This window comes from Cladophialophora immunda, assembly GCF_000835495.1.
Source record: "Cladophialophora immunda strain CBS 83496 unplaced genomic scaffold supercont1.7, whole genome shotgun sequence".
Classification (NCBI taxonomy): Eukaryota; Fungi; Ascomycota; class Eurotiomycetes; order Chaetothyriales; family Herpotrichiellaceae; genus Cladophialophora; species Cladophialophora immunda.
Window position 1 is genome coordinate 657,384 of NW_015622547.1, and position 27,068 is coordinate 684,451.

The 27,068-nt window shown below is 53.9% G+C and overlaps 11 protein-coding genes across 11 annotated transcripts; 6 read left to right on the top strand and 5 right to left on the bottom strand.

Moving 5' to 3' along the window:
- The first annotated feature begins 40 nt into the window (after positions 1-40).
- Positions 41-2,938, top strand: PV07_11037 (uncharacterized protein). Its single transcript, XM_016398425.1, has 2 exons — positions 41-764; positions 812-2,938. Exons 1-2 carry the CDS (start codon positions 114-116, stop codon positions 2,795-2,797), a joined length of 2,637 nt encoding a protein of 878 aa, XP_016242987.1. The 5' UTR covers positions 41-113; the 3' UTR covers positions 2,798-2,938.
- PV07_11038 (ubiquinone biosynthesis monooxygenase COQ6) lies at positions 2,867-4,817 on the bottom strand. Its single transcript, XM_016398426.1, has 2 exons — positions 4,557-4,817; positions 2,867-4,497 (listed from the first exon to the last, which is right to left on the bottom strand). Exons 1-2 carry the CDS (start codon positions 4,732-4,734, stop codon positions 3,065-3,067), a joined length of 1,611 nt encoding a protein of 536 aa, XP_016242988.1. The 5' UTR covers positions 4,735-4,817; the 3' UTR covers positions 2,867-3,064.
- Positions 4,818-4,926: 109 nt separating this feature from the next.
- On the bottom strand, positions 4,927-6,295 carry PV07_11039 (uncharacterized protein). Its single transcript, XM_016398427.1, has 2 exons — positions 6,064-6,295; positions 4,927-6,014 (listed from the first exon to the last, which is right to left on the bottom strand). Exons 1-2 carry the CDS (start codon positions 6,143-6,145, stop codon positions 5,086-5,088), a joined length of 1,011 nt encoding a protein of 336 aa, XP_016242989.1. The 5' UTR covers positions 6,146-6,295; the 3' UTR covers positions 4,927-5,085.
- Positions 6,296-10,391: 4,096 nt separating this feature from the next.
- On the top strand, positions 10,392-11,245 carry PV07_11040 (uncharacterized protein). Its single transcript, XM_016398428.1, has one exon. The coding sequence runs from the start codon at positions 10,571-10,573 to the stop codon at positions 10,829-10,831; it is 261 nt and encodes an 86-aa protein (XP_016242990.1). The 5' UTR covers positions 10,392-10,570; the 3' UTR covers positions 10,832-11,245.
- A 2-nt stretch (positions 11,246-11,247) lies between these two features.
- Positions 11,248-14,307, top strand: PV07_11041 (uncharacterized protein). Its single transcript, XM_016398429.1, has 4 exons — positions 11,248-11,708; positions 11,757-13,200; positions 13,250-13,474; positions 13,533-14,307. Exons 1-4 carry the CDS (start codon positions 11,536-11,538, stop codon positions 14,217-14,219), a joined length of 2,529 nt encoding a protein of 842 aa, XP_016242991.1. The 5' UTR covers positions 11,248-11,535; the 3' UTR covers positions 14,220-14,307.
- A 119-nt stretch (positions 14,308-14,426) lies between these two features.
- Positions 14,427-15,640, bottom strand: PV07_11042 (uncharacterized protein). The gene is made up of 2 exons (XM_016398430.1): positions 15,405-15,640; positions 14,427-15,195 (listed from the first exon to the last, which is right to left on the bottom strand). The coding sequence occupies exons 1-2, from the start codon at positions 15,456-15,458 to the stop codon at positions 14,434-14,436; spliced, it is 816 nt and encodes a 271-aa protein (XP_016242992.1). The 5' UTR covers positions 15,459-15,640; the 3' UTR covers positions 14,427-14,433.
- Positions 15,641-16,025: 385 nt separating this feature from the next.
- PV07_11043 (uncharacterized protein) lies at positions 16,026-17,054 on the bottom strand. Its single transcript, XM_016398431.1, has one exon. It carries the CDS (start codon positions 16,862-16,864, stop codon positions 16,181-16,183), a length of 684 nt encoding a protein of 227 aa, XP_016242993.1. The 5' UTR covers positions 16,865-17,054; the 3' UTR covers positions 16,026-16,180.
- A 193-nt stretch (positions 17,055-17,247) lies between these two features.
- On the top strand, positions 17,248-18,719 carry PV07_11044 (uncharacterized protein). Its single transcript, XM_016398432.1, has one exon. It carries the CDS (start codon positions 17,386-17,388, stop codon positions 18,526-18,528), a length of 1,143 nt encoding a protein of 380 aa, XP_016242994.1. The 5' UTR covers positions 17,248-17,385; the 3' UTR covers positions 18,529-18,719.
- PV07_11045 (eukaryotic translation initiation factor 3 subunit D) lies at positions 18,602-21,230 on the bottom strand. The gene is made up of 2 exons (XM_016398433.1): positions 20,964-21,230; positions 18,602-20,910 (listed from the first exon to the last, which is right to left on the bottom strand). The coding sequence occupies exons 1-2, from the start codon at positions 21,169-21,171 to the stop codon at positions 19,280-19,282; spliced, it is 1,839 nt and encodes a 612-aa protein (XP_016242995.1). The 5' UTR covers positions 21,172-21,230; the 3' UTR covers positions 18,602-19,279.
- A 365-nt stretch (positions 21,231-21,595) lies between these two features.
- Positions 21,596-22,837, top strand: PV07_11046 (uncharacterized protein). The gene has a single exon (XM_016398434.1). The coding sequence runs from the start codon at positions 21,811-21,813 to the stop codon at positions 22,723-22,725; it is 915 nt and encodes a 304-aa protein (XP_016242996.1). The 5' UTR covers positions 21,596-21,810; the 3' UTR covers positions 22,726-22,837.
- A 1,308-nt stretch (positions 22,838-24,145) lies between these two features.
- On the top strand, positions 24,146-25,884 carry PV07_11047 (uncharacterized protein). Its single transcript, XM_016398435.1, has 3 exons — positions 24,146-24,930; positions 24,984-25,120; positions 25,221-25,884. Exons 1-3 carry the CDS (start codon positions 24,204-24,206, stop codon positions 25,701-25,703), a joined length of 1,347 nt encoding a protein of 448 aa, XP_016242997.1. The 5' UTR covers positions 24,146-24,203; the 3' UTR covers positions 25,704-25,884.
- Positions 25,885-27,068: the final 1,184 nt, after the last annotated feature.

The following is a 27,068-nucleotide window of genomic DNA, read 5'->3' on the forward strand; positions in this document are numbered from 1 at the left end:
CTCTCTCACTCTTCTCGCTCTCCCGAATCCCGGCCCGCCTCCGACATTTGTCCATGGCCCATGGCCCGCTGACGTCTGCGAGAGCCTTTTATCTCGAGCTAGTTGCCTAGGTAATGGACGAGAGCCTCTCTAGTCTTGAAGAGCAGGCGCGCTCGATCGAGAGGACAATCCCTTCCAAATCCACCGGCAAGGCGGTCCTAGATGCCACCATCAAGACTGCTGAGTTGTACTTCCAGGCTCTTCACCTCGCTGACAAACCTTCAGACAAGCAGAGGCTGGATGCCAGGTTCAACGAACTCCTAGCGCGGGCCGAGCGGCTCAAAGCAGCCCAGAATGAACAGCAAAGACCGGTCCCTACGGCAGCGTCAAGAGATGTCCTCAAACCACCTATCTCGAAACGCGAGCTCACCACGAGAGAAAAAATCATACTTCTAGAGGGCGGTAGATTAAATGGTTTCAAGTTCAACCCATGGACGGCTCCACCATCCTCGGAGGAATTTGCGCTTCGTGATGGCGGCCTTTTATTCACAGACTCGAGCTCCCTGCCTCTATCTCCGGGCCAGCTTGAATCATTTGATGGTTGGAAACGACCGCAGCAAGCACTTCCGTCTGTTCACAGTGACCCCAATGGCCAAAATGGTGCCGGCGGGGCTGTCATGTATTTGCCCGAGCCTATAGACCTCGTGCAGGATATGACATCGGACTGTTCTGTGGTTGCAAGCCTTTGTGCTCTGACCTCCAGGGTAGAACGGGGATTTCCAAAGGTAGGACGGGGCTATGAAATACCGTGTTGTCACTAACCCCTACCCAGATCTTGCGGACCGTAGTACATCCTTTCAACTACGAAACCGATCGAATGATACTGTCGCCTAACGGAAAATACATTCTCAGGTTGTATTTTAATGGTTGCTGGAGAAGGGTGGAGATTGACGATTATCTGCCTTCCTCCAAGACTAGCCGAGTACTGCATGTGATTGACCGCCGTCATCCCCGATTACTATGGCCGGCCCTGGTTGAGAAAGCATATCTAAAGGTTCGCGGTGGCTACGACTTTCCTGGGAGCAACTCTGGTACGGATCTCGCCATTCTGACCGGATGGATTCCTCAACAAGTCTTTCTTCACGACGAGGAGGTTGAACCTGATCATCTCTGGGAGGAGATCATTACCCAGTTTCGAAGAGGAAATGTTCTCGTCACTATTGGAACCGGCAAATTGCCTCGTCGTGAGCAAAAGCACCTCGGTCTTGCAGCAGAGCATGACTACGCGGTCCTGGACATGTCTACTAATGGTCATACCAAAGAAATGCTTGTCAAAAACCCCTGGGCTGATGGAGATGTATGGCGGGGGGCAGCAAGACGTCGACCGAATCGGAACGACGAAGGATCCTCGGTCGATACGCCCGAAAACGAAGAGATGATGCCAGGCACTTTTTGGATGGATTTCAACAGTGTTTTTCAGTACTTTGAGAATATGTATCTCAATTGGAATCCTGGATTGTTTTCTTACCGAGAAGACCTCCATTTCTCCTGGGACCATGCTAATGCTATCACCAATGCCAATTTAATTGTCGACAATCCCCAGTTTGCAGTCACAATTTCCGCTACAGGCGACGTCTGGTTGCTGCTGCAGCGGCATTTTCGAACAGGAGACTACACGCAAGAGACTACAAGAGAAAATGGATATGTCGGCCTATACTTGTATGCCTGTGACGGCAATAAGGTCATCTCGAGCGAAGGCGCAAAGATACGAGGGCCACTCGTGGACTCTCCCAACACCTTGTTAAGGTTTAAAGCTACGGCTCAATCGTGCTACACCGCAGTTCTTGTGTCACAGGATCTACCTCCAGGGAAAATGAACTTTACAATCTCGGCCTTGTCAAAAGATCCGGTGGCGCTATCAGAAGCACGGCTGCCATATTCTCAGAAATCCAGCCTCAGCTGCGCCTGGACCAGAGCGAATGCCGGAGGAAATTCGGACTCAGCGAACTACCTATCCAATCCCCAATTTCGAATGTCGCTGTCTACTGCGCAGAGGATTGCATTAGTTCTCAGAACTGTCGAATCGGTCAAGCCTGCCGCTGCAGCAAAAGCTGATACCAACGTGAAAATCCTGGTGCTCTTTAGCAGCGGGTCAAGGATTACCCGACTTCGCCCGCGGGATGTCCTTGCGCACTCGGGAGACTACCGACGGGGGAGTGCTGTTGTCGAAACCAAGCTAGGGCCTGGGAACTATACCATCATCTGCTCTACATTCGATCAAGGCCAGTGTTCGGATTTCAGTCTCGACCTGTACTACTCCTCCTCAGCCGGCGAGGGTGCAATTTTTTGTCAGCTGCCAGCCGAAGGTGCGGGCCGCTTGAGCATCAAGAGTCCCCCGGCAGTGTTCCGGAATGGCACAAATCGCTTGCTCGCGCCTCTTACGGTTTTGCGGCTGTCGCGGGTTTCGTTTGTCGCGCGATACGAAACTGTTACCACTGCGCAAGCGAATTCCTCCCTCTTCAAGATGACACTAGAGCGAGGTCAAGGGCCATACAAGGAGATTCTTGCGACCAGCGAGATCGACAACGAGGAATTCAGTAGTGTCTCGTCAGGCCTTCGGATTGTCGATATTGACCTGCAACCGTCGCTTTGCGTGCCCGGCACTAGTGGTCTGTGGCTTGTTCTAGAGCGGTTGGCGCAGGGTGGTCAGGGTGGTGAGGACGATGGGGTCGCGAGAAACAACGATGAGATTTTAAGAGTAGAGATGTTTGCAGATGAGAGGGTCGAGCTGGGCCCTTGGGGCCTGGGGGACGGTTGATCCGGGACGCAATTCATGAAGGGAATGGCATAGCGAATGGCGATGGGGCGGGTCTGGAAAGAATCGTTAGCACAACCAAGATATTGGCAGCAAAGGGCAGACGGCCATCTGCTCTATTCAATCTACAATTTTGCTCCTCAAGTCTGCAAGTTGAAAGTATTGTACAAAACTTAATATCCCTTGTCGGTCTTCTCGGGAAGCCTTCCGACAGCCATATTTTGCCCCGGCGAGTCACCGTGCCCTCTTCCACTTTTCAGCCGTCTTCTCCTAACTTGCCTGCTTCATGATCAACCCCTTCAATCCAGGGACGAGACCCGAGTCCACGACTTTCATGCCCAGGCCCCTCGCCCGCGCAACCAAGCGGCTCAACATACCGTCCCCGCCACCGCTGCCCAGCTGGTACGTCCAGTTCAAGGCGTCGACGCCGCCGGCCATGACGAGGCCCCTGCCGAATCTCTCGGCGTTGTACCTCTCAAGGGCGAACCCGTCGCCGATGTCCATGCCGTGTTCGACGGCGTAGGCGACCGTGTCCGCCAGCGCCGCGGCGTCCGCGAGGCCCAGGTTCAACCCCTGCCCCGCGAGCGGGTGGACGGTGTGCGCTGCGTCTCCGACCAGCGCGACGCGCGGGCCGGTGAGGGATGCGGCGTGGCGCAGGCGCAGCGGGAACGAGGCGAGCGTGTTCTCCTGCACGCCGGTGACGATGGGTGGCGGGCGAGAGGTCCCAGGGCCCGCCGTGTGTTGGAGGCGCCAGCGGAGTTCGTTCTCGTGTTGTTGTTCCCCATCCGAGGAGGAGGCGCGGAGCGTGAACATGTACTTGATGTCCGTCTGCGACAGCCTCAGCGCGGCGTTGATCATCGCCAGCTGCGCTTCCGGGGCCAGGGATTTCAGGTACGCTGCGTGCGAGGGCGTGGTGGACCACACGAGAGAGGCGTGGTTGTTGGGGAGCGGGAGCACGGCGATCGGCCCGCCCAGCTCCGGCAGGAAGCGTTGGTACGCGGTCGCGCGGTTGCCGAGGGGTTCTTCGGAGAAGAGGTCGAAGTCGTCGGCTCCGGAGCCGTCCTCGGCGGGTTGCACCGTGAGCGTCGCGACCACACCGTGGCGGTGGTAGTCCCAGCCGTGGGACGCGATGCCAGCAAAGGTGCGCACGGGCGAGTTGAAGCCGTCGGCGCCGACGAGGAGGCGGGCTGCAATGACAGACGGACGTCGTGGTGGTGGTGTTGTTGGAGGATGGGATGGTGATTTTGATTCGAGCGTAAGGACCGGCCAAGAGGACAGGTTGAGGCCGCTGGGGTCATCCTCGCCGTTCATGATGGACGAGACGCTGGTGCTGGAGAACAGCGACGACTCGGCGCCGAGCTGGGCGATTCGTTCAAGGAGGCCCCTCGTCAGATTGGCGTTCTCGGTCATGGTCGCCACGGTCCTCGGAGGCGCGTTGTACTTGCTGGTCTCGGCCGCCCAGTCGAATTGAATCGTCGCATCGTTGGAGGCGTCCCAGACTTGCATCTCGTCATAAGCTTGGACGCGGGATTGGTCGACGTGGTCCCATGCTCCCGTCTTCTCGAGAAACGAGACCGACGAGGGCGTCAGGCTGCTGGCCCGATTCGAGTATCGATCCGCTGGCGAGCTCCATTGGCGGAGTCTTGACAGATCTTGGGTCTCAATCAATGCCGTTTTGAGGTGGGATGTGATGGGTGAGGATCCTGTTAAAAGTGGGTTAGCTGTCACCCCGTTGGTGGCGACCAGGAGGAAAGCAACGAACTTAACGCGGCGAGGAGGGCTAGGCCAGCCGGTCCTCCGCCAACTGTCACAATGTCGAAAATTTCAGGGGGTGATGATGCATTCGTCGATGCGAATCGTCTCCGTCTGGACGAGCTCAGGGTTTTTCGGCATTGGACGCAAATAAAGCGCGTGTCGGCAACAGATAATTTCGCCGGCATCTTGCTTGGTCTGTCGTCCTATGACGTCTGCAGCAGATAGGTGTCAGTAAAGTTGATTCTGCGGCATCGTTCTCTCACAAAACTCGATGAAATAAATGTGGTGTAGAAACAGGAGGACAAGCCGTTGAGGTCGGAGAACTAGTCTTTGGACCAATCACGATCGACCTTGGACAGCCTTGCTCAGCCTCGAAGCTCCAAATAGCGGCAAGGCCGGCAGCTTGTGATATCAGACTACTAGTACACAATATACACCGCAGTTTACTATTCCAGACTGCTATCCGTTAGCAGTCAGTCGTCTCTGTTCTGATTGCTCTTGCAGATACAGCCAATACCATTCTCGGCTCCTCTGTTTCACCACCCATGCGTAGATCCCAGGGGACCTTGAGCATAGCGGCCGTTCACATAGTACAAACAGATGTCCGACCCATCCACGCCCTCCAACCTATCGTAGACATGCTCGACCTCTCCAAAAACTACCATATGATCTCCAATCTCCACTGCTTTTTCGGACAGGAACCGGCACTTTATCTGAAACTTCGGGAAATATTGAATGATTGGGGGTGAATTAGGTCGCAATGCCGGCGCTGTGTCCGACCGCCACCGCGCAAACGAAGCCAGAGTCCCATCTCTCCGGTGAAAGGGCGAAGACGCGTTGCCGCGCGCAAATTTTTCGGCGATTTTCTGCCCCATATGGTCGCAGAGGAACAGGTGAACGTTGAAAAGGCCCGAGGCTCTGATGGCCTCGTATGTTGAAGAAAGCTGCTTGATGTTGAAAGAAACAATTGGGGTCGGATCTAGTGTCACAGTGTTGAACGAAGATACTGTAGCTCCTCGCCATGCAGAAGGATCACCGTTGGCGTTGACGGATGTGTCGGTCGAGGTAATCACGGCAACAGGATGGGGCACATGGCGCATCAACCCCTTGACTCTCTCGCGAAGAGGTATCCCCCATCTCATTTGCGACTGGACATGATGGGTTTCCTGACTCGTTGGACCCTCGGACACTGCAGAGACGGTTCCTGAGTTGAGCTGTCGAGAATGGGATGAACCACTCAATGATTCTGAGTCTGCCTGACCATCGGCTTCTGCGGTCTTGTATCCTCGGGTGACAGTTTTCGAGCTAAGGCGCCTGCCAATGGCACGGCCATTTGACGCCTTTGAGTTGACTGGGGTCGGCGTGCATGCTCCAGTGAAGCTTAGGCGGCGACAGGTGCCAGTGTTCTTATGCAACAAAGAGACGTTCCGGCTTGAGCCGCGACAGACGCGTTGGAATTCGGTGGCTTGATATAGTCAATCGGAGTGAACAACAATGCGGCATGGTGGTCTTACGATGTAAAGCCTTTCTTCTGGATAACAGGGGACAGACAGAGGTCAAGCCGGGTAAATTGCCCGAGGCGCGCAGAGAGCTCATGGCAAGGGGTCGAGGAGCATCCAGTGTCGGTGTTTTGCCTTTAGATAGAAAGCTCTATAATCCCATATCTGCACTTATGATCCAAAAAACCCCAGCCTGAATACGTTGGGAAATACTCCGTAGATGTTTATGATGGGTTGCATGTACCAGTGGAAGCTTGTTTGGATCCGAGACGAGGCTCTTGGCGGATTTGCTGCGTTTGTGTGTGAACCGTCTCTCCCCAGCAGTCTTAAGCCTTCTGTCAATACCTCCACCGTGCTCGCATAAACCGTGAAATGATGGAATGGCTGCATGCGCTAGCTAGCCCTGTTATTTAGCTGGTGTACTGCCAGCTTCCAGCGACTCCAATGAAGCAACCGCTGAGTAAAAGACGTCCTTCGCCGGTTTGTCGAACAACAGGCCAATCCACATGAACGAGTCCATCATGTTCCGGAAATCATTCCATGAACCAACTCCACATCGTTCAGTGGTCGATTTCAACCATGGCTTCAGCCATGAATTATCGGGCTCATCGAGCACTGCAACGCCACCGACTATGAGAAGCCAAAGTAAAAGTGGAGGCCATTGTTCTTTCAAGATGTCGAGTCCCACAAGACATTCTTGGTAGGCAGTGGACAAAGATGTCCTTCGTACCCTGACGTCTGGCAGTTGCAAGAAGACTTGCGAGGAAAATGCTAACAGTCCGAGCCGGACGGCCGCGTCCAGAGTGCCAGTTGCAAACGTCATGTGGAGAAGGCGATACATGACTGAAGCCGTTGCTTCGAGCAGGAATTCTTCAGAAAGCTTGCGTTTGGTCCTGGCGGCGCGGTTGATCTGCAGGCAAAATCTCTTCATAGCTCTCCAGGCTGTAGCCAGATCTTCATTGATTGCGCTGAGAAATTGCTCCGAGTAAGGCCAGCAAGCCGCCGTATCGACCGACTTTGGAATGGGAACCCACATCTGGTCGGGAAATGGCGTGAAGGGCTCACCAGAAGAGGTAGTCGAGAAAAAGGTCGGCGTGGAATTGGTCTCGATCGCCAGCCCTATATCGCATCTATCCAAACAATCAGGCATTCTACCAGACCAGGAAATGTAGGAGCAAGGCTGCCAGGTCGCTGCATGGGTCCATACCTGAAGATTTCCATCGCAAGCCTCGTCTTGGGCACAATAGTGGCTATACCTCCTCTGAGGTTGATCATCATGCGCAGGCCATCCATGTGATGCTTCGCTGTGTCATAGTCTCCAATCATACGAGCATGGAGTGCAAGGGCAATGACCACCATCATGGTGGGATTAGCAATTTTCAGGTCCTCGTCTGTTGAGTCCAGTCGCTCGCGAAGCAGCTGCAGCGCCTTCGAGAAATGAGGTGACGTGCTTTGGAGTGCATTGTGATCTTCACGACCTCGCATTAATTCGACGTATGCATGAGTCCCTAGTGCAGCGGCATGGAGGAAGGCAGCATCGGATGCCATAGGGCCGACGAGCACTCTGTCTTTCTTGTCGAAGGCAATGCATGGCTCCAATGGAAGTGTGGCTTGCCTTGCGAGAGAAGAATCTGGGTCGCCCCACGCAGTAAGTACTCAGAATTTTCTGGCATTGAATCCACGTGAACGGGATAGACCTACAAGTCAGAATATCCGCGATTGCGGCTGGCTCAATCTCGGCTGCTAGCTGGGTGAATGACCACTCGGAGCCGACCTTTTTGGGGATCATGGCGGACGATTGCTGTGTTGGTGCTGCTTTGCCGCCATCAGAGGAGTCCCAGGTAGGTTCAGCCTCCCAGGGCAGGGGATCTTTGGGCCTGGCCCGTCGAGACTTCCCCAAATTCTTTCCTAGCATCACATGGCTCCTTATGAACTTGCGTGTCTGTGGATCGTCTTTTTTCTTCACGCCCGCTGTTACGATGAATGGCATCGCTGCCGTCGATTGGCGGAGTCAGCATTGGGCCCAGGCCGCTCGATGAAAACCCCTATGGTATGGACCGGAGACTCACGCGACGAGTTTTTTTGGGGCATATCGGAACTCTGCATAGAATCGATGGACGGGCAATGTCGAATTCACCAAAATTGTGACCTGATCGAGTGCGCCTTAGGAGATGCTAGGCGAAGAAGAGATGATTCTTTGCCCAAAGCGACGGCGCATCACATCCTCTTTCAGGTTAGATATTGAGAACCCGGTTGCAAATAAGATGCTGCCTGGCCTGTTAGCATTTACTTTGACCGCAAGTCTTGTTTCGAGGCAGGTTTGCCCAACTTTGCTGCTTGTGGTTTGAAGTTTGTTTCGAGGCGGGGATCCTCATGCACATATCGTTTGCCATTTCAGGTATAGTCTCGGCTGATTAAACCCTTTTCGATCAGGAGGCACGTATTAGCGAGGCTAGCGTTGCTAGGGATCTGCCCAGCCTCATCAAGAACCTTGTACACCATCGTGACCATCCCAAGTCAACGTCAGTCTATAGGGAATTGACCATGGTCCGGTCAGCTGTCAAATTGGATTTCCATATGTTTCATTGACCAGAATGTTGCCAGCTCGGCGCCGAAACAACCAGTGTGTGAGGCGTGCAACGGTCGGGAGCACATATATATTGCCATGACTGCAGCCAAAGAGCCTCCCTTACTGTCTATTCATCCCAGGCTTCTGCTTTCTAATTGCCCAGTTGTACCTCAATCCGTTTGACGTGGATCAGCTCGTGATGCCTTCCTCCAAGGACCTGCCACCTATAACCACCCCGTTCTTCCCCAGGCTTTTCATCCGAAACCAGTTCCTTGCCAAACCTCAGCGGCTGCCAAAGGGCACTGATCTCTCTGGGAAAGTGGTCATTATCACGGGAGGCAACACAGGTAAGGCTTCATCTCCTTTCGTCCTATTTTGCACCTGGAGCGCATCATAATCATTGTCCGGTCGAGCCAATGTCGATCCTTGCTAACATTCTGTTTACAGGCCTAGGCTTCGAGAGCGCCTGTCAACTCCTTTCGTTCAACCTCTCACGTCTGATCTTAGCTGTCCGTTCTCCTCAGAAAGGAGCAGAGGCAGCTAAAAGACTCCATGCCACTTATCCACGGGCGACCATTGATGTCTGGCAGTTGGACATGGCCTCGTATGACTCCATTCAAGCGTTTGTCCGACGCGCAGAGACCGACCTGTCACGCCTCGATATCATTATTCTCAATTCTGGAAGATGGGCGTACAACTTTAGCACCATGCCAGGTACCGGTCACGAGGAGCTCTTCCAAATCAACTACCTTTCGACGGCTCTTCTTGCTATCCTGATGCTGCCTGTCTTGAGGAGTAAAGCTCCGGCAGGAACACCTGGCCGCCTGACTATCGTCAATGCAGCGCTGTCTCTCGATGCAAAATTCCCGAACAAGGACAAAACTCCGTTGATCCCTTCATTCGATGATCCAAAGGCCTACGACATGAGCGAATCGTACAACACGTCCAAACTGCTGGCGCACATGTTCCTCTGGAAACTCGTGGACTGGGTGTCGGCCGACGACGTGGTTGTGAACCTTGTGGATCCTGGCTTTGTCAAGGGCACACAGCTCGCGCGCGATGCACCGGGTCTGATAGTATTTCTCGGTAACATATTTGCCGCACTCACCGCCAGAAGTACTCGGGATGGCGCTTCAACCTACCTCGATGCGTGCCTGATCAAGGGAAAGGAGTCTCATGGGTGCTTCATAATGGGCTGGCAAATCAAGCCGTGAGTTGGCCGTGACTGTCCCTTCTCCTGTCTTTTGGTGTTTCTCGCTTGCTGACAGGATTGAATTGAGGTTTGCGGCGATGCTATACAAGCCCGAAGGAAAAGCAGTCATCGAGAAGCTGTGGCGCGAAACAATCGATGAACTGAGTTTCGCCAATGTGCAGCCCGTGTTGGAGTCGATGAAGAGACACTGATTGCCTTCAGCTCACTCGGCAAGAGATTTCATCAACTGTGGCGATTAATCGGAAGGCGGTAGAGGGCGTGAGAAGCCCATCAGGCTTCGGAGGGACTTTCAAAGGCGACAAGGTTTCCTTCCTCGAATTTCGATTTCACGTTGTCTCTTCTATACCAAATCCAAACCATGTATCCTGATGTCGCATTTGTGAGTAGAGTATAGTTTTCGACAGTCCGACCTCGACATTAGTCGTTGCGAAACTCATCCCACTGCAGACAACCGCGGAGAAAACCGAGATTCTCGGCTAAGCCCAGTGAGCCTCACTAGCCCAACACGAGCTTATCTCACTGCCTGTGATGGTCCCTATACGACCTGTCATCAATTCCCAAGTGATCCCGGAGGCGCAACATCATTCTCATCAAACCTAACTCTTGATCGTGCAAGCCTCTGCTGTGATCGTCGACCAATATAACCAACGTCCAAATCGTTTAAATATTGTGACGGAACCGTCAAGGAGCCCCAAGGAGAAGAGCGCCCACAAAATCAAGGCTCGACAAAGACAGCCATCATGCAAGACATCGAAGAGGCCACTGTCACCTTTCGCAAGTCCAACTTGAAGGCCAAGTGGTTGGCAAAGGATCGCTTATCACTGCTGCAACTAGCAGAAAAGTCTGGGTTGACTCCTGACTATGGCTGTCGGTCGGGCGCCTGCGGCACTTGTGAAGTCAAGCTCTTGAAGGGAAATATCGACGGGATCCTGGAGGGAGATGATGGCGTTCTCATTTGCAGCTCAGTACCAGCAAGCATCGAAGTCGAACTTGAACTGTGAAGCAGAGTATTCGTCCCCAAACCCCCAGACTTGACAGAGGGCAAAGATGAAGTCGCGGAAACGCAGCCTCAGTGGGAATCGGCAAGAGCTACCCGATCTTTGTAGAGATCAGAGACAGATATCAAGCTTGGGGGCGTCATGGTTGGTCCATTGATGGCCACACTGGTATGAGGGCTCGGGGAACAGGCCTGCTGATTGACATGTGAATTCGAAAGGCGAAGGTCGATGGGCTTGGAGCTGACTGTCGAAGGACGCTGCATCATGATCACGGCATTGTGATGCTTTTGAGGGCCATTGCTGCATGGGCGACAGGTGACAGACCATTGTCGAGGACGTCCACCTCGGAACAGACGGGCGCAGACTGGCGCAGGCTGGAGCCTCTATATGGAAGAATCTCAGCTTCCTCTTTCTTTCATCTCACCTGTTGCTGCATTGCCTTACTCTAGGTCTAGTCGCAGAAGGACCCAAAGTCCTTGTTTCCCTCCTTCACCTTCCAGACTCTCCTCCGTGGCACTGACCTCACACTGCTCCCTGGTACCTGCTCACTAGAGTCTGCGGCAACCTTTGATCACTCACTGCCTTGGTCCAAAACACTCAGTCCGGAAACACTTTCCCAGCCTACTGCCTTTCCTCTCTCGAGGACTGAGGCCTGACGACACTTCTTTCTCATCGTTGTATCCACATGTGTATCAGCTTAATCGACGATGCCGTTTCCCAGCCTCCGCCGGCGGACTGTCAACGAAGCGGTCCAACTGCCCGAAGAACACAAGTCTCCCTCGCCTTCACCACGAGCTCGTTCGGCGACCGTCCCTGGCCTGACCCCCCGCAGAAGCTTAACATCTCTCATCGGCTCGGTCAGGAAGAGAGGCAATACAAGGTATGTTTGGGCTCTGCCAGACCAGCCAGCCGCTAACAAGAGTCGCAGCCCCTCGCCGATCAAACCTCAGCATGATGTCCTCGAGCAGGAACTATCCTCTGTTTACGATGCCTCGATTCCCGACGACGACCCTTTCAGAGCTGGCCGAAGTTCCTCTACATCGGACAAATCTAAGCGGTACTATCGGACACCAAGCCCTCATCCTCTCAAGCTGTCAGCCGCATCCTCTCTATCGAGATTGTCTAAACTGAGCCGGGGCACTCCGAGCAGCAAATACTCAGACTCGTCTCAGGCGGGATCACCTCCAAAGACCTTCCTCGAGACATTAGCTGACGCTATTCGGGCTCCGACTTCATTGTTTTACAAGGAGAATAGGATCAACTCAAAGACTGAGGGTACCAATACATCAATCAATAAACCTCATTCCCCAGGGAAGAGTGTCAGTCCAAAGAAGTCGGTCAGATTCAAGCCTGGAAAGTCACTTATCGAGGATGAACCGAGGTCTTCTCCTATCGATATACCCAGAGCAACGCCTTCTTTGCCTCCTGTTCAGCTAGCGAGCACGCCTCTTCTCCAATACTTTGGGACTGACCACCCACATCTGATCCCGACTGGCAGGCCTCCCCCTCCACGAGTACTGAATTCCACCATCAATTTCCGCCAAGCGATGGCTGCAGCCCAGACATCCATCACCGAGGACGAGCTGCAGGAGGTCTCGTCCATCAACACACCCGTGTCAGAACTTCCATTGCCCTTGGGTGCAATGGCCGCCGTGGAGAACCCTTTCAGAGACCCGGATGATGAGCGTGACATAGAAATCGAGCGGACCATGCTTCAAGATTACGATAATCAGTTTCCCGGCAGAGGAACAGAACCTTGTCAATCCGCAGACATCGTCATTGACAAAGACTTCGTCGCCAATGATGAAAAAGTTCAATGTCTGCCCGAAGGTAGCCCCACGACAGCAACGGTGGCAATCTCTAGCTTGGGTTTGGTGTCGCAACCACGCAAACATGATGAAAGCGCAAACGAGCCAAAGCTTTCCAGCGAGATCAGTCCGTCTGAACTGTTCATCGAAGCCCCAAATGTGCTCGAAGACGGTGCGCCAAGGCATAAATTCGACGTTTCTGCGGCTGCTCAAAGCGATACGGACTCTGATTGCTCCGATGGACAATCAGTTGTCTTAGCAGGTTCATCGTTGAAGAGAGGTGAACATGAGGAGAAATGGGACGCAAATCCAACTCATGAAGATATTCGTCTCCGTTTCAAGCACCCGGAGTGCTATAAGCCCACGAAGTCTTGTGATACAGACAGTATTTCAGACTCGAATGCAAATTCGCAAGAAAACATCCGTGTAAAAGCAGGTATCGCTCCATTGCCAGATTCGACTGCAGAATGGAGTCCGTTTCACCTTCCGCCCTCTGCCACTGCTGATGAGACAAGCGTGCAATCAAGGAAGAAAGAGGATTATCGGCATTCGACCTCCGACGAAGTGAGTGAGAAACAGCGCTGGCAGCGACAGGACACTGATTCTGTTCTAGGACCCATACTTGTATGTACCTGAGACTTTTCTTCACAACCCACCCTGGGTGGCAGAGCTCGCCCTTCGGTGCGAGAGACCATTTCCGGAAAACAAACCGAGACAACTCTCCCCCTATTTCCCTGGTCCTCGTATGAAAAAATGCGAGAGGTCAACGTCGCTTGCAGTAACTATGAGTGAAAGCGAACCAGACGGCGGGGCATTGTTGTTTCCTGAGAATTCGGAGGTTAGCTTCTAATCACCCACGTTGATCAAGAAATCAATCTGATACTAACACTACATAGACCCAAAAAGAAGGGTCTGCGGAAGATCTGGGCAGCTCCAAAGCCAGTCCATTCTGGCCAACGGTACCTCGTGTACGGGATACCCCATCTCCAGCATGCGTTCCGCCGCCTTTGTCTATACGTGCGTCAGCAAGAGCTGGTTACGGATTACATACCGACGAGTACGAGTCGTGTCCTTTCGAAGACGGACAAGAGACATCAAACTGCGGTGACGGACGTGTTGAACAATGTGGGCTCGACAATACGACTGAGCCTGACAAGTATAGTCTGGGCCGGAGCGATTGTGTTGGCTCAGTAAGCACTCCACCATACATTCCTCGTGATACAGAAGAAGAAAAGCTAGCCAGAGCTGCGGAGGTCTTGAGGAGATTCATACCTCGCAAAGCCAGTGGTTCGAGCTCCACGTATGATCCAATTACCGAACCCGAACACAGACCTGTGCGCGGACATACAACAAGAATCCCTCGGTTGAAGCGTCTCAAAAGTCGAAGCTCAGAGACGGGAAGTGAGACCTTGAATGCACGACCATTGAATCGGGGGAGATCGACTACAATCGAAAGCAAATGGTCTGCAGGGAGTGAAACATCTCAAGACAGTGGCTCTGGCGAAACCCTCAAGACAGCGACTTCTACAGACCCCGCCGAGGGTATGGAGGAGGACGAACGATTGTGCAAGGGCATTGTTTGATGATGGGAGATATCAAGCCGAGTGCTGTGCCAGCTTCCGGAAATTACAGGTATTGCTAGGGGAAGTATACCATATTGGCACAGACCCCTCGTTTTGGAATTCAATGGCAAAAATCACGCTCAAGCCCAACTGTATATTGCATCAGGATAGCACGATATGTCAATAGAGAACCCTTGAGGACTTGGGTACCGTATGGTTGAGGATGATCCTGCTGTCACGGTGGACCCGACTCACTGACGCCCATCTTGTTGGCCGCCTCTCTGGCCGCCTTGTGCTTCCTCACATTGCCCTCCATGCCGTAGCGAATGGCTTCGGTGGTGCCGGGAATGATCATCTCGAACGTCTCCCGGACGACGGCGTAGTCGTAATAGCCGCACCTTGCGATGGGTAGCGTTTTTGCGACATCGATCTTCCCGTCCTCAGTCAGGACACGGTCGTCGATATGGATCCCCACGACCTTGCCAATCACCACGTCGACGGTGCCCATGGGCGGATTCCCCGGCAAGCGCAGCGTGGAGTGGTACTCGCACTCGAACTTGACGGGCGAGGCTTTGACCATGGGCACCGGCGTCGTGAGCACGGTGGACCACTCCTTGTCCAGGCCCGCGCGCTCGAACTCGTCGACCCCGTAGGCGACCTGCTCGGCGGAGATGTTGACGGCCTCACGCAGGTCCCAGGTCGCGAGCTGCCAGCAGAAGACGCCCGTGGCCTCGACGTTGCGCACCGTGTCCTTTTGCGCGCCCGAGGGCGTCTGGTTCGCCGAGAACATGACGAACGGCGGGTCGAAGGTCAGGTTGTTGAATTGGCTGAAGGGCGCGAGGTTGGCGGTCCGCGTTGTTGTTCCCGATGTCGACCCCGATGGCGATGTCTCTGGCTCGAGGTGGCCATTGCTGCTGGCGGAGTCGGAAGTAGATGTGGATGGTTGGGGAGGCGAGACGGTGCTGATCCAGCCTATCGGGCGTGGGATGACGCAGGCCTGTGCAGAAGAGTGAGAATCGTGAGGAGAGAGCAAAGCAGAGCATCGCGATGGAAATAGGAAAACGAGGTATCCCTTGTCCATCTTCGAGCATACATGTTTCTTCGTCTCCTTCTTCATGTACTGGCAACCATCACTGAGGACGAAGGGCAGACCATTGGAATCGAAACGAATTGGATTGAGCGACCGAGCAAAACTCAGAGACTGACCTTGAACGGATCATAGGGCAGGTTATGCTCCGTCTTGCCCGGTTCGTAGAACATGGTTTCACTTCGAGACGACGATCAAATTTGCCTCCTCAAGAACTCTGGTTTTCTGCGATACGGGAAACTGGTGGAAAGGCATATATACATGCGTGAAACATAAAAAGAGGACCCAGAGCAAGAGAAGCAGCCCTCGAGATGGGAGAGAGAGCGACACCCTCACAGGTTTGGATTGTTTTAACAATGTATGGTGCCGAGGATGGTTTGTATAATATATATAGATTGCACAGACGTAATATGGATGTACGTACCCCGTAAGACGGGATGAGTATGGCCCCCAGGCGGAGGAGTGGGGGCAGGCCTGAAGCTCGCCAGACTCGAAACTCCAGTTTGCAGACTGCAGACTGTAGCTAGGACGATGGGTCGTTTCTTCCCCGCGAACCGGATCGAGGACTTGCCAGTTACCTACAGGCAGGGAAAGTAACCCCTTCAAGGTTGTAGCGGGCGAGTCGGAGCATGGGTGCGAGAGGACGGCCAGACCGAGCTACTCAACTCGGAATAGTAGCTCCCCAGGCAGATCGAGGAACCGATTGATCTGCTTTCCGAGATGCCCAGGGCGGAATGCTGGCCTCCTTCTTGTGCAGGTAATAGAGATACGTAGCCGGGAGGGCAAAGGTTGCGATATTACAAAGCATGGACAGATTTCTATAAACAACCATCGGAAGTGGCCCATTCAGCGCCGGTAGAATGATAGCTCTTGTTCCTCTCCATGCGAGGGGCTTTCAAGTGTCCTCCTCGACATCAGGGACAGCTTCTTGCGCAAACCTTCTGTCTGACGACCTACCTTTCTTCCTGGGCATATGACGTTGTGTCTTGGGCTTGTCTCCGGCTTGTCCACCTCCCGTCAGGATGTTCTCATCCCCGATAACAGCGCCTTTGCCATCTGGCAACAGTCCCAGCTCACGATGCTGAACCGAGACCACCCAAGAGTTATCTGCTTGGATTTTCCGAGAAAGCTCCTCCGCAAAGGCGACACTGCGATGTTTCCCTCGTTCGCACATGATACCGACAACGAGCGTTGACTGCCCTCTCGAGGGTAAAGGTGTCTCCGTGCTTGTGCTGCCTCTCTCGTGGGCGAGCTTCATCTCACCCATCTTCGTCCGCACAGCCTCGACAATGAAATTCAATCTTGCGTCGGCGGCCTGGTTGGCCATGACTTCCTTGCGCAGATGAGAGGATAGGCCCGTATGCGTCCTGCGAAGCCTGGCAGGCGGGTTTTTGATGTCTCTTACGGAAAAGGTGAGCCGCTCGACACTGCCACTCTCTGCTGGGAGAGTGAGCGGGCCCTTGGCATGGCCGTAGGAGATGATGACGAGCTCGAAGTTCGGCCCTGGTGGCCCGGTATTTACTGCTGTGGGAGACACTTCTGTTTCGGAAACTGACGCTTGACTGTCGGAATCTTCCATTGTGCCTTGTCGCTGGTAATAGCAGGCATCAGGAGCTACCAGAGCATGAGAGAAGGCATTTTGCAGCTCGCGGCTATGACCGGGCGGACACCCGAGACAGCTTCTTCACAGAAATCCGGCACACGTACACAACTAGGTCGGTGTTGAAGAGGTCCCCGCGGTGCCGTGCAGGTGATGGCCACATAAGCTGGTTGTGTCTCGACAGCCTTTCGAACGGCGATGGCGGCGAGGCAACAAATGTGCCCGTTTCTTGGCATGTCACATGACTCGGCGCATGGGAATGGGTTGCTGACTGATTCTTACACAATCAGCCCCGCGGAAGGTTTTCCGACACCAAATCCATCGGCATTTGGTCATCGATGTCTCTGCGCCGCGGCCTTGCAGCAACAAATGCTATTGAAAGATCTTCATAAGCTACAAACTGCCCCTCTGATGTTGATGGTTGAATTCTGCTTGCCTATTCTAGCATATTCGAGGTTCCATGGTGTCCTGAAGGTATAAGTAACCTCCCTCTCCTTTCCATGAAGCAAATCTACTCCTTCTTGATTACCATCACAACAGCACTTTTGATTGCATACTACTCCAGCACTCTGGCCTCCTCGAAGACGCTTCTTCAGCAAGCCAGACCAGTGTTCAGCGACATCCTACACCGTATAAACCCAACAACCACCGCCAAATCTACAACAACACCCTTTCTAGGACTACCTCTAATCCCCTCTCGTCTCGCCTCAACCACGACAGCAAACATGACGACTCCACGACAGATCAAATTCTCGTTCCTTGCTCGCGAACAGTCAGAAGGCGCGGGCGCGGTCGTACGGCGCTCGGTCGGCACACCTAAACTGCGCCATTTTACACCTTTCCTCATGCTCGATCATTTCAGGATTTCTCCTGGTGCAGGGTTCCCCGACCACCCTCACCGAGGACAAGAGACAATCACCTACCTCCTGCAAGGCGGGGTTAACCACGAAGATTTTGCCGGCAACGCAGGAAAAATCGGGCCTGGTGATCTCCAATTCATGACTGCCGGCCGGGGAATCGTACACGCTGAGATGCCCGTGCAAACCGAAGATCTCAGCGTCGGCATGCAACTCTGGGTCGACTTGCCCGAGAACCTCAAATCCTGCGAACCCCGGTACCGCGATCTACGTGCAGAGGAGATCCCAATCGCCAAGACCGAAGACGGGAAGGTCGAGGTAAAGGTCATCTCCGGGAAAAGTGAAGGCGTTGAGTCACTCAAGGATCTGGCCTACACCCCCGTGTGGCTTCTTGATATCTCGATTCAACCCGGTGGAAAGATCACGCAGGAAATTCCACATGGATGGAACGCGTTTGCGTACACGCTTGAAGGCGCGGCGACGTTCTCCAACGGCTCCGATGCACATAAAGCGGAAACAGTCACTCCCTACCACAACGTCGTCTTCGAGCAGGCCGGTGACGTGGTGACTGCTTCAGTCGAAGAAGGCGCCCAAGAAGGAGCGCGATTCATCCTCGTCGCAGGTCAGCCGTTGGATCAGAACATTGTTCAGTACGGCCCGTTTGTGACCACCTCCAAAGAAGCCATCTACCAAGCCATGATGGATTTCCAGACCTCATCGAATGGTTTTGAGAGGGCAGCAAATTGGGAGAGTGAGATTGGCAAGAGTATGGGCCGAGTCCGATAAGGCGGAACCGCTGGGTGGAATGTTACAGAGAGCGCAAAAGTTCGCAAACTGATGCCAATGGGTTTGAAATTTCAGCCTTTGTTGCAAGTCTTGTATAGCATATGTAGCATAGCATTGGCGTCACAAATAGATGGATAATATATACCCAGCTAGACTTGAGGGCATGCAATGGATTTACATTCAGAGATATACGACCCTACAATCCTCCCCCCACGGACATGACTCGCCTTGTTCTTTGACCGGAAAAAAGATGTTTTTAAAAGTCTCCACAAAGGGAGGGGGAGACTCTTGTGTGATACTTTTGGAGATGGCGTTTTTGCGCCTCGTCTATCGTCGTGGTGTGGTCGTGAATATCGCAGGGAGAGCACCCAAACGCTTCCTTCCACCCCCCGCCAGCATCCATTCCGGGATCGCGAGAGAACCGGTCCTCCCGCCATCCACCCTTTCATCCTGGTAGTGTTTATGCCTGCGTGAAAATGACATGATTCAAGTCCCAGTCCTGGTGCAGAGCACAGCGGTATCGCCCTTTCTTCCCCCCCTTCATATGGCGAATTCATCGGAAGGATTGTTCCGTGTGCCTTGCCTCGAGATGTCATGTCTCGGGGCCAGTCCCTTTTGAGAGCTGTGTGGGATCGGTGTTCCCTAACCTACGTACGAAGGTCCAGGTAGGTAAATGGAAAGTCGTTGTGGTAGTGTTCCGCTTTCCGACTCCCATCTCATTGCAACTTGCTCCAAATGCATCTGCTTAATTTTATTCCTCTGCCTCCTCGCCAGCGCCGTCCGTCTCGCCTACCGTGCCTGTCATCCCGTCGTCCTCATCCTCAAAAGTGTGCAGGGGCACCTCGTACAGCCTGATGACCGGCTTGTTCGGGTCCTTGACCAGGACGTATTTGCGGTCCTTTGCGCGGGCGCCCTCTTCCTTGTCCGCGGCCCCCTCGTCCTCCTCGTCGGCGGCATCGGACATGCTCCGGACGAGGTCAACGATGGTGCGGACGATGCCCCACCCGTTCGAGAAGCCCAGGTTCATCTGGCTTGCGAACTCGCGCGGCTTGTAGCCCACGACGCCCAGGATGACGTGGTTGGCCGCGCTCTTCGGGTTGGCGCGCGACACGAAGCCCAGCTTCATCTGGTCCGCCCTGGCGAGGATGGCCTGCGTCGTCCACCGCGCCAGCTTGCAGCTGTTGTTCTTCATCTCCGTGGCCACCACGGCACCCCGCTGGGAGGTGAGTTTCGTGCGCCAGTCCAGCGCGCCGCCGCTGCCTTGAGCCTTGTGGTCGAACTCGTTGAGCGCCTTCAGCATGAGGAACTGGTCCTCTCCGGAGATGTTGTTCTTGATCGCGGCGTCGAGCTCCGTGCGCACGATCAGGTTCAGGGGCTCCTCGTCTCGCTCCAGTGAGAGATCAAAGCGGCGGTACTTGTATGCTTTCGAGGCGAGCGGGTCGGTTTCCTCCGAGGCACTGTAGAACGGGTTCGGGTGGGGGAATTCGACCTTGCTGTTGGGGTTTTCGATCACCGTCTGGAAGGCGAAGTTGTGGTTGATCATTGTGGCTTCCATGGCCAGGTTGGAGGGAGTGTTGATGCTGTCCGGTTTGACTCCGGTTTGTTGTTGGGATGGCGTGGTCGAGGTGTCTGCTTCCAGGGGTGCATCGGCGGCATTTTCATTGACTGTGACAAGGTCGATTGAACTGTCGGGTCGCTTGTCCAGGAAGATCTTGTTGCCGTGTTTCAGGATCACAATGTCCCAGCTGTACACAGATCGAGTCGCGCACATGAGCATGGAGAGGATATCCGAGGTGGCGAAGATGGTGGCCTCGTCCTTCTCGGCCAGTTCTTGGATCACGGGGTCGGCCGACGTGGTCACGTTGTACGCGGCTCGTTCAAGGGACAGGAGTTTGCGCTCCGTGTTCTTCACCGGAGCCTTGTCGTAAGACCGGTCATAATAATAGAGGAATCCGTAGCTGTCGATATCTTCGCCGTCGGAAGTCTCGAGGTTGAGTTTCGCGAGTCGGTTAAAATCGATTTCCTCCTTCATGGTCCAATCGGGCCGGATGTTGACTGAAGCATCACGGTTTCGTTGCGGCTTGTCGTAGTCTCGCCACCCGAATCGACGACCTCTGCCGCCTCGGCCACCCCTATTGTCGAAGAACTGTCCTTGCTGTTGACCTCCAGTGCGACCTTGTCCGACTCTTTGGAAAGCTCCTCTTGCTCCACGTTGGGCAGCTCCTCGCTGGCCTCGGCCACGGAAGACTGTTACACCGCCCCGACCGAAGCCACGGCCCTTTGCGGTTGTTCTGGTGTTGTCGACAACAGAGAAGGTGGCTTCATCTTCGGCAGCTTGTACGGCGAAAAGGGAGGATGTGCCTGCGCCGTAAATTTGTTGATCTAGACGCCCACCGTCAGTTACGTCCTGCTGTTCTAGTCCAACAGAACCTCACCCCTGTAGTTTCGCCCATATTGTCTACCGCCTCGGTCTCGGCCTTCTTTGCCTTCTTGTGTCCAGTCGGCCATACGACCTAGTTTATCGCTCTTGGAGTATGGGGCGTAAGGGACGCCATCGAGAGTGGTGGCGGTGGTGATCGCCGGCCCCCATTCGTCGTTGACGCTGATTGCACTGATTGTTTCCGCAAGACTGATTTCGGACATGTTGGATGCTGGACAGGTTGCAAAGGCTCGAGGCTAAATTTGTTCATAGACAAATGTTCGAGCAGCGCACGAATAGTGGGGTGTAAATGCGAACGCCAAGGTATGGAAAAACTGGCTCGCGACTCACCCCGTTTCGGGAAGAGGGTGATGCCGCCCTGTGCTCAACCCCAAAAGCCCTGGCGCCTTGGCGTCCATGGCACAAATACCATATTACATAACCAGCGAGCTAGGTCTTCCCGCTCCCGGCTCCAACGTGGGGTTGCATTCCCAGGGGCCAGGCCGTGTTCGCACCGACCATCATTACGAGTACGAGTAAAGTGCCCCCTTTGTTTCGCCGCTATCGTCTTTTTAGCTTGGGGTGATACTTATCACAGTATAGCGCTTCCAGTTTTAATGTTGCCTAGAGGTCGCTCCTCACACGAGGCATGAGGGCTTCGAGTCAAATTGCCGCGGCGACGGACGAACAAATTGTCCGTTCAATGTGTCCTGGCTACAAATCCCATTCTTCACCGTCATCTTCACGTCTTGTGAATCAAGCACGCGGCTCTTTCATTTCAGTCAAGCGTTGATGTAAAATCTGCGTGGTCCGACTTCCACAGAACGACCTCGTCTGTCTCGGCCGACTTTACATTTCACCACATGGCCACGGAAAAGAAAAAGATTGCCATCATTGGCGCTGGACCAGTTGGCTGCGCCTTCGCGGTGCATCTTGTGAAGGCCGGACACGAAGTCACAATCGTAGGTCGTGGCCAGCGACTTGCAAGTCTCCAGGCAAATGGCGGTGTTCTCACAAAGAAATCGGAGAAAGCGCCTGAGATCTCGAAGACTCCTGTGGTCGCCGTCGGATCCCTCGACACCTCACAACCCTGGGACCTCGTCCTCCTGACCGTTACCGAGCACCAATTTGACGAGCAGTTGTTCGCTACGCTCAAGGCATGTCCAAAGTCAACCGAGATTCTATTCATGTTCAACACTTTTGCATCACTGGACAGATACTTCGACGTTTTGGGAAAAGAACGCTGCATCGTGGGATTTCCGGCGATCATGGCCTCTTTCCATGACGGAGCATTGGTGCACCAATTTTTGAGCTTCGGCCAAATTACCATTGTCTCGTCACCCGAATGGCGCTCCATCTTCTCCTCGGCAGGGATTAAGTGTGTCCACGAGCCTGATATGCAGAGCTGGCTACGCACACATGCCGCCATCGTCGTTGGTGTCATGAGCGCGGCCGTTGCGGCTGCCAAGAGGAAATCGGGAGTGACATGGGCAGAAGCAAATCTGAGTGCCGGGGCGGCTAAGGAAGGGCTTGCGCTGGTCCAGAAGTTGGGAAATAGTGTCACACCCAAATTGATATACTATTTTGGTGTTGCGGCGCCGAGTTTCGTGCTCGCCGGGCTGCTTTGGGTTTTGACGAGAGTGCCGAGTATGCGCAATAACCCCCAAGTGCCGAACTGGGAACGGGAGATGCTTGGTTTGGCCGAAAGCATCATTGCAACAGCGCCTTCCAAGGACGACGTACGACTGATTAGCCAGCTGCGGGCGAAGTATATATAAGTGAAAGGTTACTGGAGATGTCATTTGAGATAGCATGTATTGAGGTAATTCTACTGCATCATCTTCTATAGGCAGTCTAAACCGGAAGCGGATTTCTGGGCAACGACTTTACAAGCAAAGTTAACTTACCTTTACGACACTCAAAAAACGGGGAGCTTAACAACGAGATTCATGATTGGGTAGTTCTTTAGAACATTAAAGCCCCTCGAGGACGACGGTGAGTGAAGGGCCAGAAGAGGATGAGTGACGAGGTGAGCGGTTATAAAAGCAGCGGGGCTCGGGTGAGACTCTAAGGGAGCTGAAACTTGATGCTGGCGGACAAGTGTTGGTCGCGAGGACCAATGATCCATTCTCATTTTGGACGCTAGTGCACGACACTAAAGGCGGCACGATATCGACAGCCTCGCGCAATATACGAGGTCTTGGATTTTCAACTGGTCTTCTCCCTGACGCCATCTACATATTTTGTTGCAGATCTCCCTTCCTCATTCGGTCACCCTGCAATCGTTCCTGAGGCTGAGACCAGGTACATCTTGACTGCGCCTTGACGGAACGGTCCGCATATTGCAAACGTGGCTGAGAAAAACACCACATCTTCGGAACAAAGTGCGCTGTTGCTGATCAGGCCGCCCATTCTTTGCAGAACGCTGCCCCCATTGGGGCACAGAAGTCGGTTAATACTATGCCAAAGCTCATCCCATTACAGAAAGACTTCTGGGTGCTATGATATGCTGAGGGATGCGCAAATGTAACCATGTTATCCGCCAAGGGATTTTCTCACTCTTTGGACCCCCTATCAATCTTACCGGGTGCCTATGTGGGCCTACACCACTCCTACAACAGTTAACCCAGCCTGCTATATCGACTAGTGAGGCTACCATCAGTAGGCGATCGGGGTCTACAAAGATATGTTATTCGACTCACATACACCCAGACTGTTTCCTGCTCCGGGAATGGCCGCACATGGTCCACCAGAGGTATGGAGATGCCCAACCGAAGATGGGAATCTATTGCTAGATCTGGTCTCGAGTATGGCACTGACTACAGATCCGCCATCAACGTCACTCTAAATACCGCCGGGCTCTCTCCTCGCTCTTTGCCCCCACTGGGGTCGGTATATTTGTCTTGTACCTGGCGCATTTCCAATGGAGCCTCGAGCACTTTCTGACAAGGCGAATCGATGCTAACAATCAACTAAATTGCCCGTTCCTCCAGGATTTCTTAGTCATTGGGTGGTCGACAGCTCCGCACTTACGCCCAGGCCAATGTTGTTCGACAGCGCAAAATCTTTGATGTATACTAGGCGGTCGCATTATACATCCGGTGACGAGGCAAAGGTAAGCAAGATGACACCGAAGATACTAATACTCGAGGGTCGAGCTTGAGGTGAGTAACTGTAGTCCTCGCCCTCTGCGCAGGTTTCCGGTTCCTGTGTTCTGATAGGACCCTCCATCTCTTCTCTACTCGCACTCTACAGAATGAACTCAAACCATGCCTTCATCGCGCTCAATTCCTCCCATGAGACCCTTCCACCGTACCGCGGAAGTGCAGCCTTGTCACCCGCCCTCGACGAGATGGCGAAGTCTGAAAGTATCGGTCGATCCGCAAATACCTCAGCACCTTACAAGTCAAAACCCTTCCTCCCGCCAACCACTTATAAACGGCAAGGTTTCTTCCGACGTCACATAAGCCTTTGGAGAGCCCTGCCTGTTGCTCTCGCCGCTATCTTTTGGTCGGCGCAGATGGTGTACTTCATCTTCTACTTTATCACACGACCTGCGCAAGAAGACGGGTCGTGGCCTCGGATCGGGCCCTCATATGCCCTGTTTCCCTTTATCTCATGCGTCGGTGCCGTGCGAGAGTTCTCCTTTGAGTCCGTGTCCATCACCGTGGCCATCTTGCTGTGGACGGGGTTTGGGATCGACTACATTGTGGGGAGACAAGCTCCTGTGGCAATATGGTGGCGGCGAGGGAAGCTGTTCTGCTCTAGCATCTCCTCGGTCTTTCTGATTGCGCTGTCATTCGCCAGCGATGATGTCCATCATAAACTGCATCTCATCTTCACCAGCTTCCAGATCTGCTTCATGGCTCTGGCCAAGACATGTGATTGGAATCTCGTCCGAGCGATGAGAGAGAGGACACCCAATAACAGGTTCATTGAAAGGGTGAGGATTTGGAAGAGAATCGCCGTGGTGGTTGCCATGCGTGAGTTCAAACGGAGTCCTTATTGGGTGCAAGAGACTGATAGACGACAACAGCTTCTGGGATCATGGCGATCATCGGCATCTATAGCTGCACAGCCAAAGTGGAACAAGGGAAACTCATCTTCACTCCAGTCTGCTGGACACTGGTCAGCTTTGCGGCTCCGGCGGAGTGGACATTGTCGTGGTGCTGGGTACGTGACCCCTCTGTTTCCTGACCCGAACCCAGCGTCAACCAATTCGTCATGCATGGACATACTTTGCAGAAATCTAGCGCTAATAGTTTTCTCCCAGGTCATCTTCCTCGCGACAGTCGCGTACGACAACTACCATCTGGACTATACCGTCCGGCTCCTGCTGAACACGCCGCCTCCCCCACCGAAACGGAAATCCCACGGGCTCGCATTCTGGCGACGATGGAGCGAAAAGGATCCCGCTTTCGGCGTGGACATGGACGACTGGGGTGAGAGGCAAGGCTTGACCAACGCGGCTGCACCGACTTCGAATGAGAGGGGCGGTGTCAGCCCGCCACAGATCCAGATCCAACGGTTTAGTGAGGGGCAGCAGCACCAACAACAGCAGCAGCGGAAGCGTGGGAGATCGGGCTCCATGACAGGCAGCTTCAGGGAAGAACTTGACGAGGAGGACATTGCCGGAATATCGCATGACGGCAGTGTAACTCCCGGGTGGGCACCGGCGACGATGCCGCGGTCTGTGTTCGAAGGGAGCGGGTATCAGCAGGTCAGGAGTTCACCACCTCACACTGGAGAAGCCTGAACCGTGGCATAGTGGGTGGGAGGTGCGCGCTATGCGGCTCCAGCACGCGTAAAGAACAAGCTCTCCAGGGCCATGCTTGTTGTTCCCCCCGTGAAATGTATTATGTGTATATGTACTCGAGTCAGCTGCGCCCGAACCCCTTTAGTATACCTACCTAATAGCTTACATCCAGGGATTTCAGAACGAATTCGACACTATTTTCTCCCGCTGGCTAGTCCATATTACGCTCGTATTCTCATGCGTCATGACAGCGCATCAGCTTGCCTGGCGTTAAATCCTCAGCCGCTCGACGCAGCCTAACTCCAAGGAGCAGCCCAACCTGTTCCGCGATAGGCTGTGGAATTTGGACTTTGTATACCATCGTCGCCGAACCAACCGTCTACAGGGGAACAACGTCAGAACTCGCGGCCGTAAACCAGTCGACGTGCCTTGCTGACTACCTAGGTATGTTTGTACGGGCTGATAGGTATGCACGTCGTCCAAGGCCGCCCACGAGCTGAGATGCATGCTGGTCAGTGGTCGTGCATAACTTCACCACGTTCGGGCACTGTCATGACTATGTCTTATATAGACCTTGATTCCTTCCTTAACTGTGCCTTGTCCAGCTCTTGTCAAAATAGCCCGAACCTACTGCGATCAACTCATCGCCGTCTTCAAACACATACCGAGTACATACATCCGACGGTCAACTCTGCCTCCCGCCACGTTCAAGCATGCGTCTCATTGCCCTCCTCACTGTTGTCTTTACGACGGCGAGCCTCGCGCAAGCGTCCTGCAAGACCCGCAACGACTGTCCAGGCGACCAAGTCTGTTCCCGTACGTGCCCTCTCTTGCTCCTCTCTCATCACCCGTCACCCCGTTTCCTTGCTCTCAGCCGCACCAGGATCAGCATCCTTGATTCTTCGCGATATACTCTGTCTCCTCCTTGCCCAAAAACTAACACTCCCCGGCTTTGTTCCACAGAATGCCCCGCGCAGGAAGAACTCGAGTTTGCCTGCGTCGAGCCCTCCGCCGCAATCTGTGCCGGCAGGGGAAACTGTGAAGGCGGCGGATCCTGCGACGTCTGTGGGAACCCGGGGGATTTCTCGAGATTGACCCCGTGCTCTGGGATTGAATTGTAGAAACGGAGACGTTTAGGGGGCTAGAGTGAGGCGACAATCGTTAGTTGTCACCGGGAGGTATTGAGGTAGTGCGATATTGTTACGAAGAAAGTGTGTCCCGAAAATGTAGAGTATGCCGCGGTGAAGGTAGTTGCAAAACGCAGTACCACTAACGGACCATGTCTATTCTATCCACGACTGAGTCTCTCAGCGGGCTGGAGCAAGCCTCGTCGCGGCCGGTTCATGGAGACAGAAGATGGTGGAT

Coding starts and splice junctions, on each gene's coding strand:
- PV07_11038 (XM_016398426.1), bottom strand. CDS start 4,734: ATGCCGGCGAAATTATCTGTTGCCGACACGCGCTTTATTTGCGTCCAA. Junction 4,498..4,556: donor AGCCCTCCTCGCCGCGTTAA/GTTCGTTGCTTT, acceptor CACTTTTAACAG/GATCCTCACCCATCACATCC.
- PV07_11037 (XM_016398425.1), top strand. CDS start 114: ATGGACGAGAGCCTCTCTAGTCTTGAAGAGCAGGCGCGCTCGATCGAG. Junction 765..811: donor TAGAACGGGGATTTCCAAAG/GTAGGACGGGGC, acceptor ACCCCTACCCAG/ATCTTGCGGACCGTAGTACA.
- PV07_11047 (XM_016398435.1), top strand. CDS start 24,204: ATGAACTCAAACCATGCCTTCATCGCGCTCAATTCCTCCCATGAGACC. Junction 24,931..24,983: donor CGCCGTGGTGGTTGCCATGC/GTGAGTTCAAAC, acceptor AGACGACAACAG/CTTCTGGGATCATGGCGATC. Junction 25,121..25,220: donor GGACATTGTCGTGGTGCTGG/GTACGTGACCCC, acceptor GTTTTCTCCCAG/GTCATCTTCCTCGCGACAGT.
- PV07_11045 (XM_016398433.1), bottom strand. CDS start 21,171: ATGTCCGAAATCAGTCTTGCGGAAACAATCAGTGCAATCAGCGTCAAC. Junction 20,911..20,963: donor ATATGGGCGAAACTACAGGG/GTGAGGTTCTGT, acceptor GTGGGCGTCTAG/ATCAACAAATTTACGGCGCA.
- PV07_11046 (XM_016398434.1), top strand. CDS start 21,811: ATGGCCACGGAAAAGAAAAAGATTGCCATCATTGGCGCTGGACCAGTT.
- PV07_11044 (XM_016398432.1), top strand. CDS start 17,386: ATGAAGCAAATCTACTCCTTCTTGATTACCATCACAACAGCACTTTTG.
- PV07_11042 (XM_016398430.1), bottom strand. CDS start 15,458: ATGTTCTACGAACCGGGCAAGACGGAGCATAACCTGCCCTATGATCCG. Junction 15,196..15,404: donor TGCCCTATGATCCGTTCAAG/GTCAGTCTCTGA, acceptor TCTTCTGCACAG/GCCTGCGTCATCCCACGCCC.
- PV07_11041 (XM_016398429.1), top strand. CDS start 11,536: ATGCCGTTTCCCAGCCTCCGCCGGCGGACTGTCAACGAAGCGGTCCAA. Junction 11,709..11,756: donor AGGAAGAGAGGCAATACAAG/GTATGTTTGGGC, acceptor CAAGAGTCGCAG/CCCCTCGCCGATCAAACCTC. Junction 13,201..13,249: donor GGCATTCGACCTCCGACGAA/GTGAGTGAGAAA, acceptor ATTCTGTTCTAG/GACCCATACTTGTATGTACC.
- PV07_11040 (XM_016398428.1), top strand. CDS start 10,571: ATGCAAGACATCGAAGAGGCCACTGTCACCTTTCGCAAGTCCAACTTG.
- PV07_11039 (XM_016398427.1), bottom strand. CDS start 6,145: ATGAGCTCTCTGCGCGCCTCGGGCAATTTACCCGGCTTGACCTCTGTC. Junction 6,015..6,063: donor CAGAAGAAAGGCTTTACATC/GTAAGACCACCA, acceptor GACTATATCAAG/CCACCGAATTCCAACGCGTC.
- PV07_11043 (XM_016398431.1), bottom strand. CDS start 16,864: ATGGAAGATTCCGACAGTCAAGCGTCAGTTTCCGAAACAGAAGTGTCT.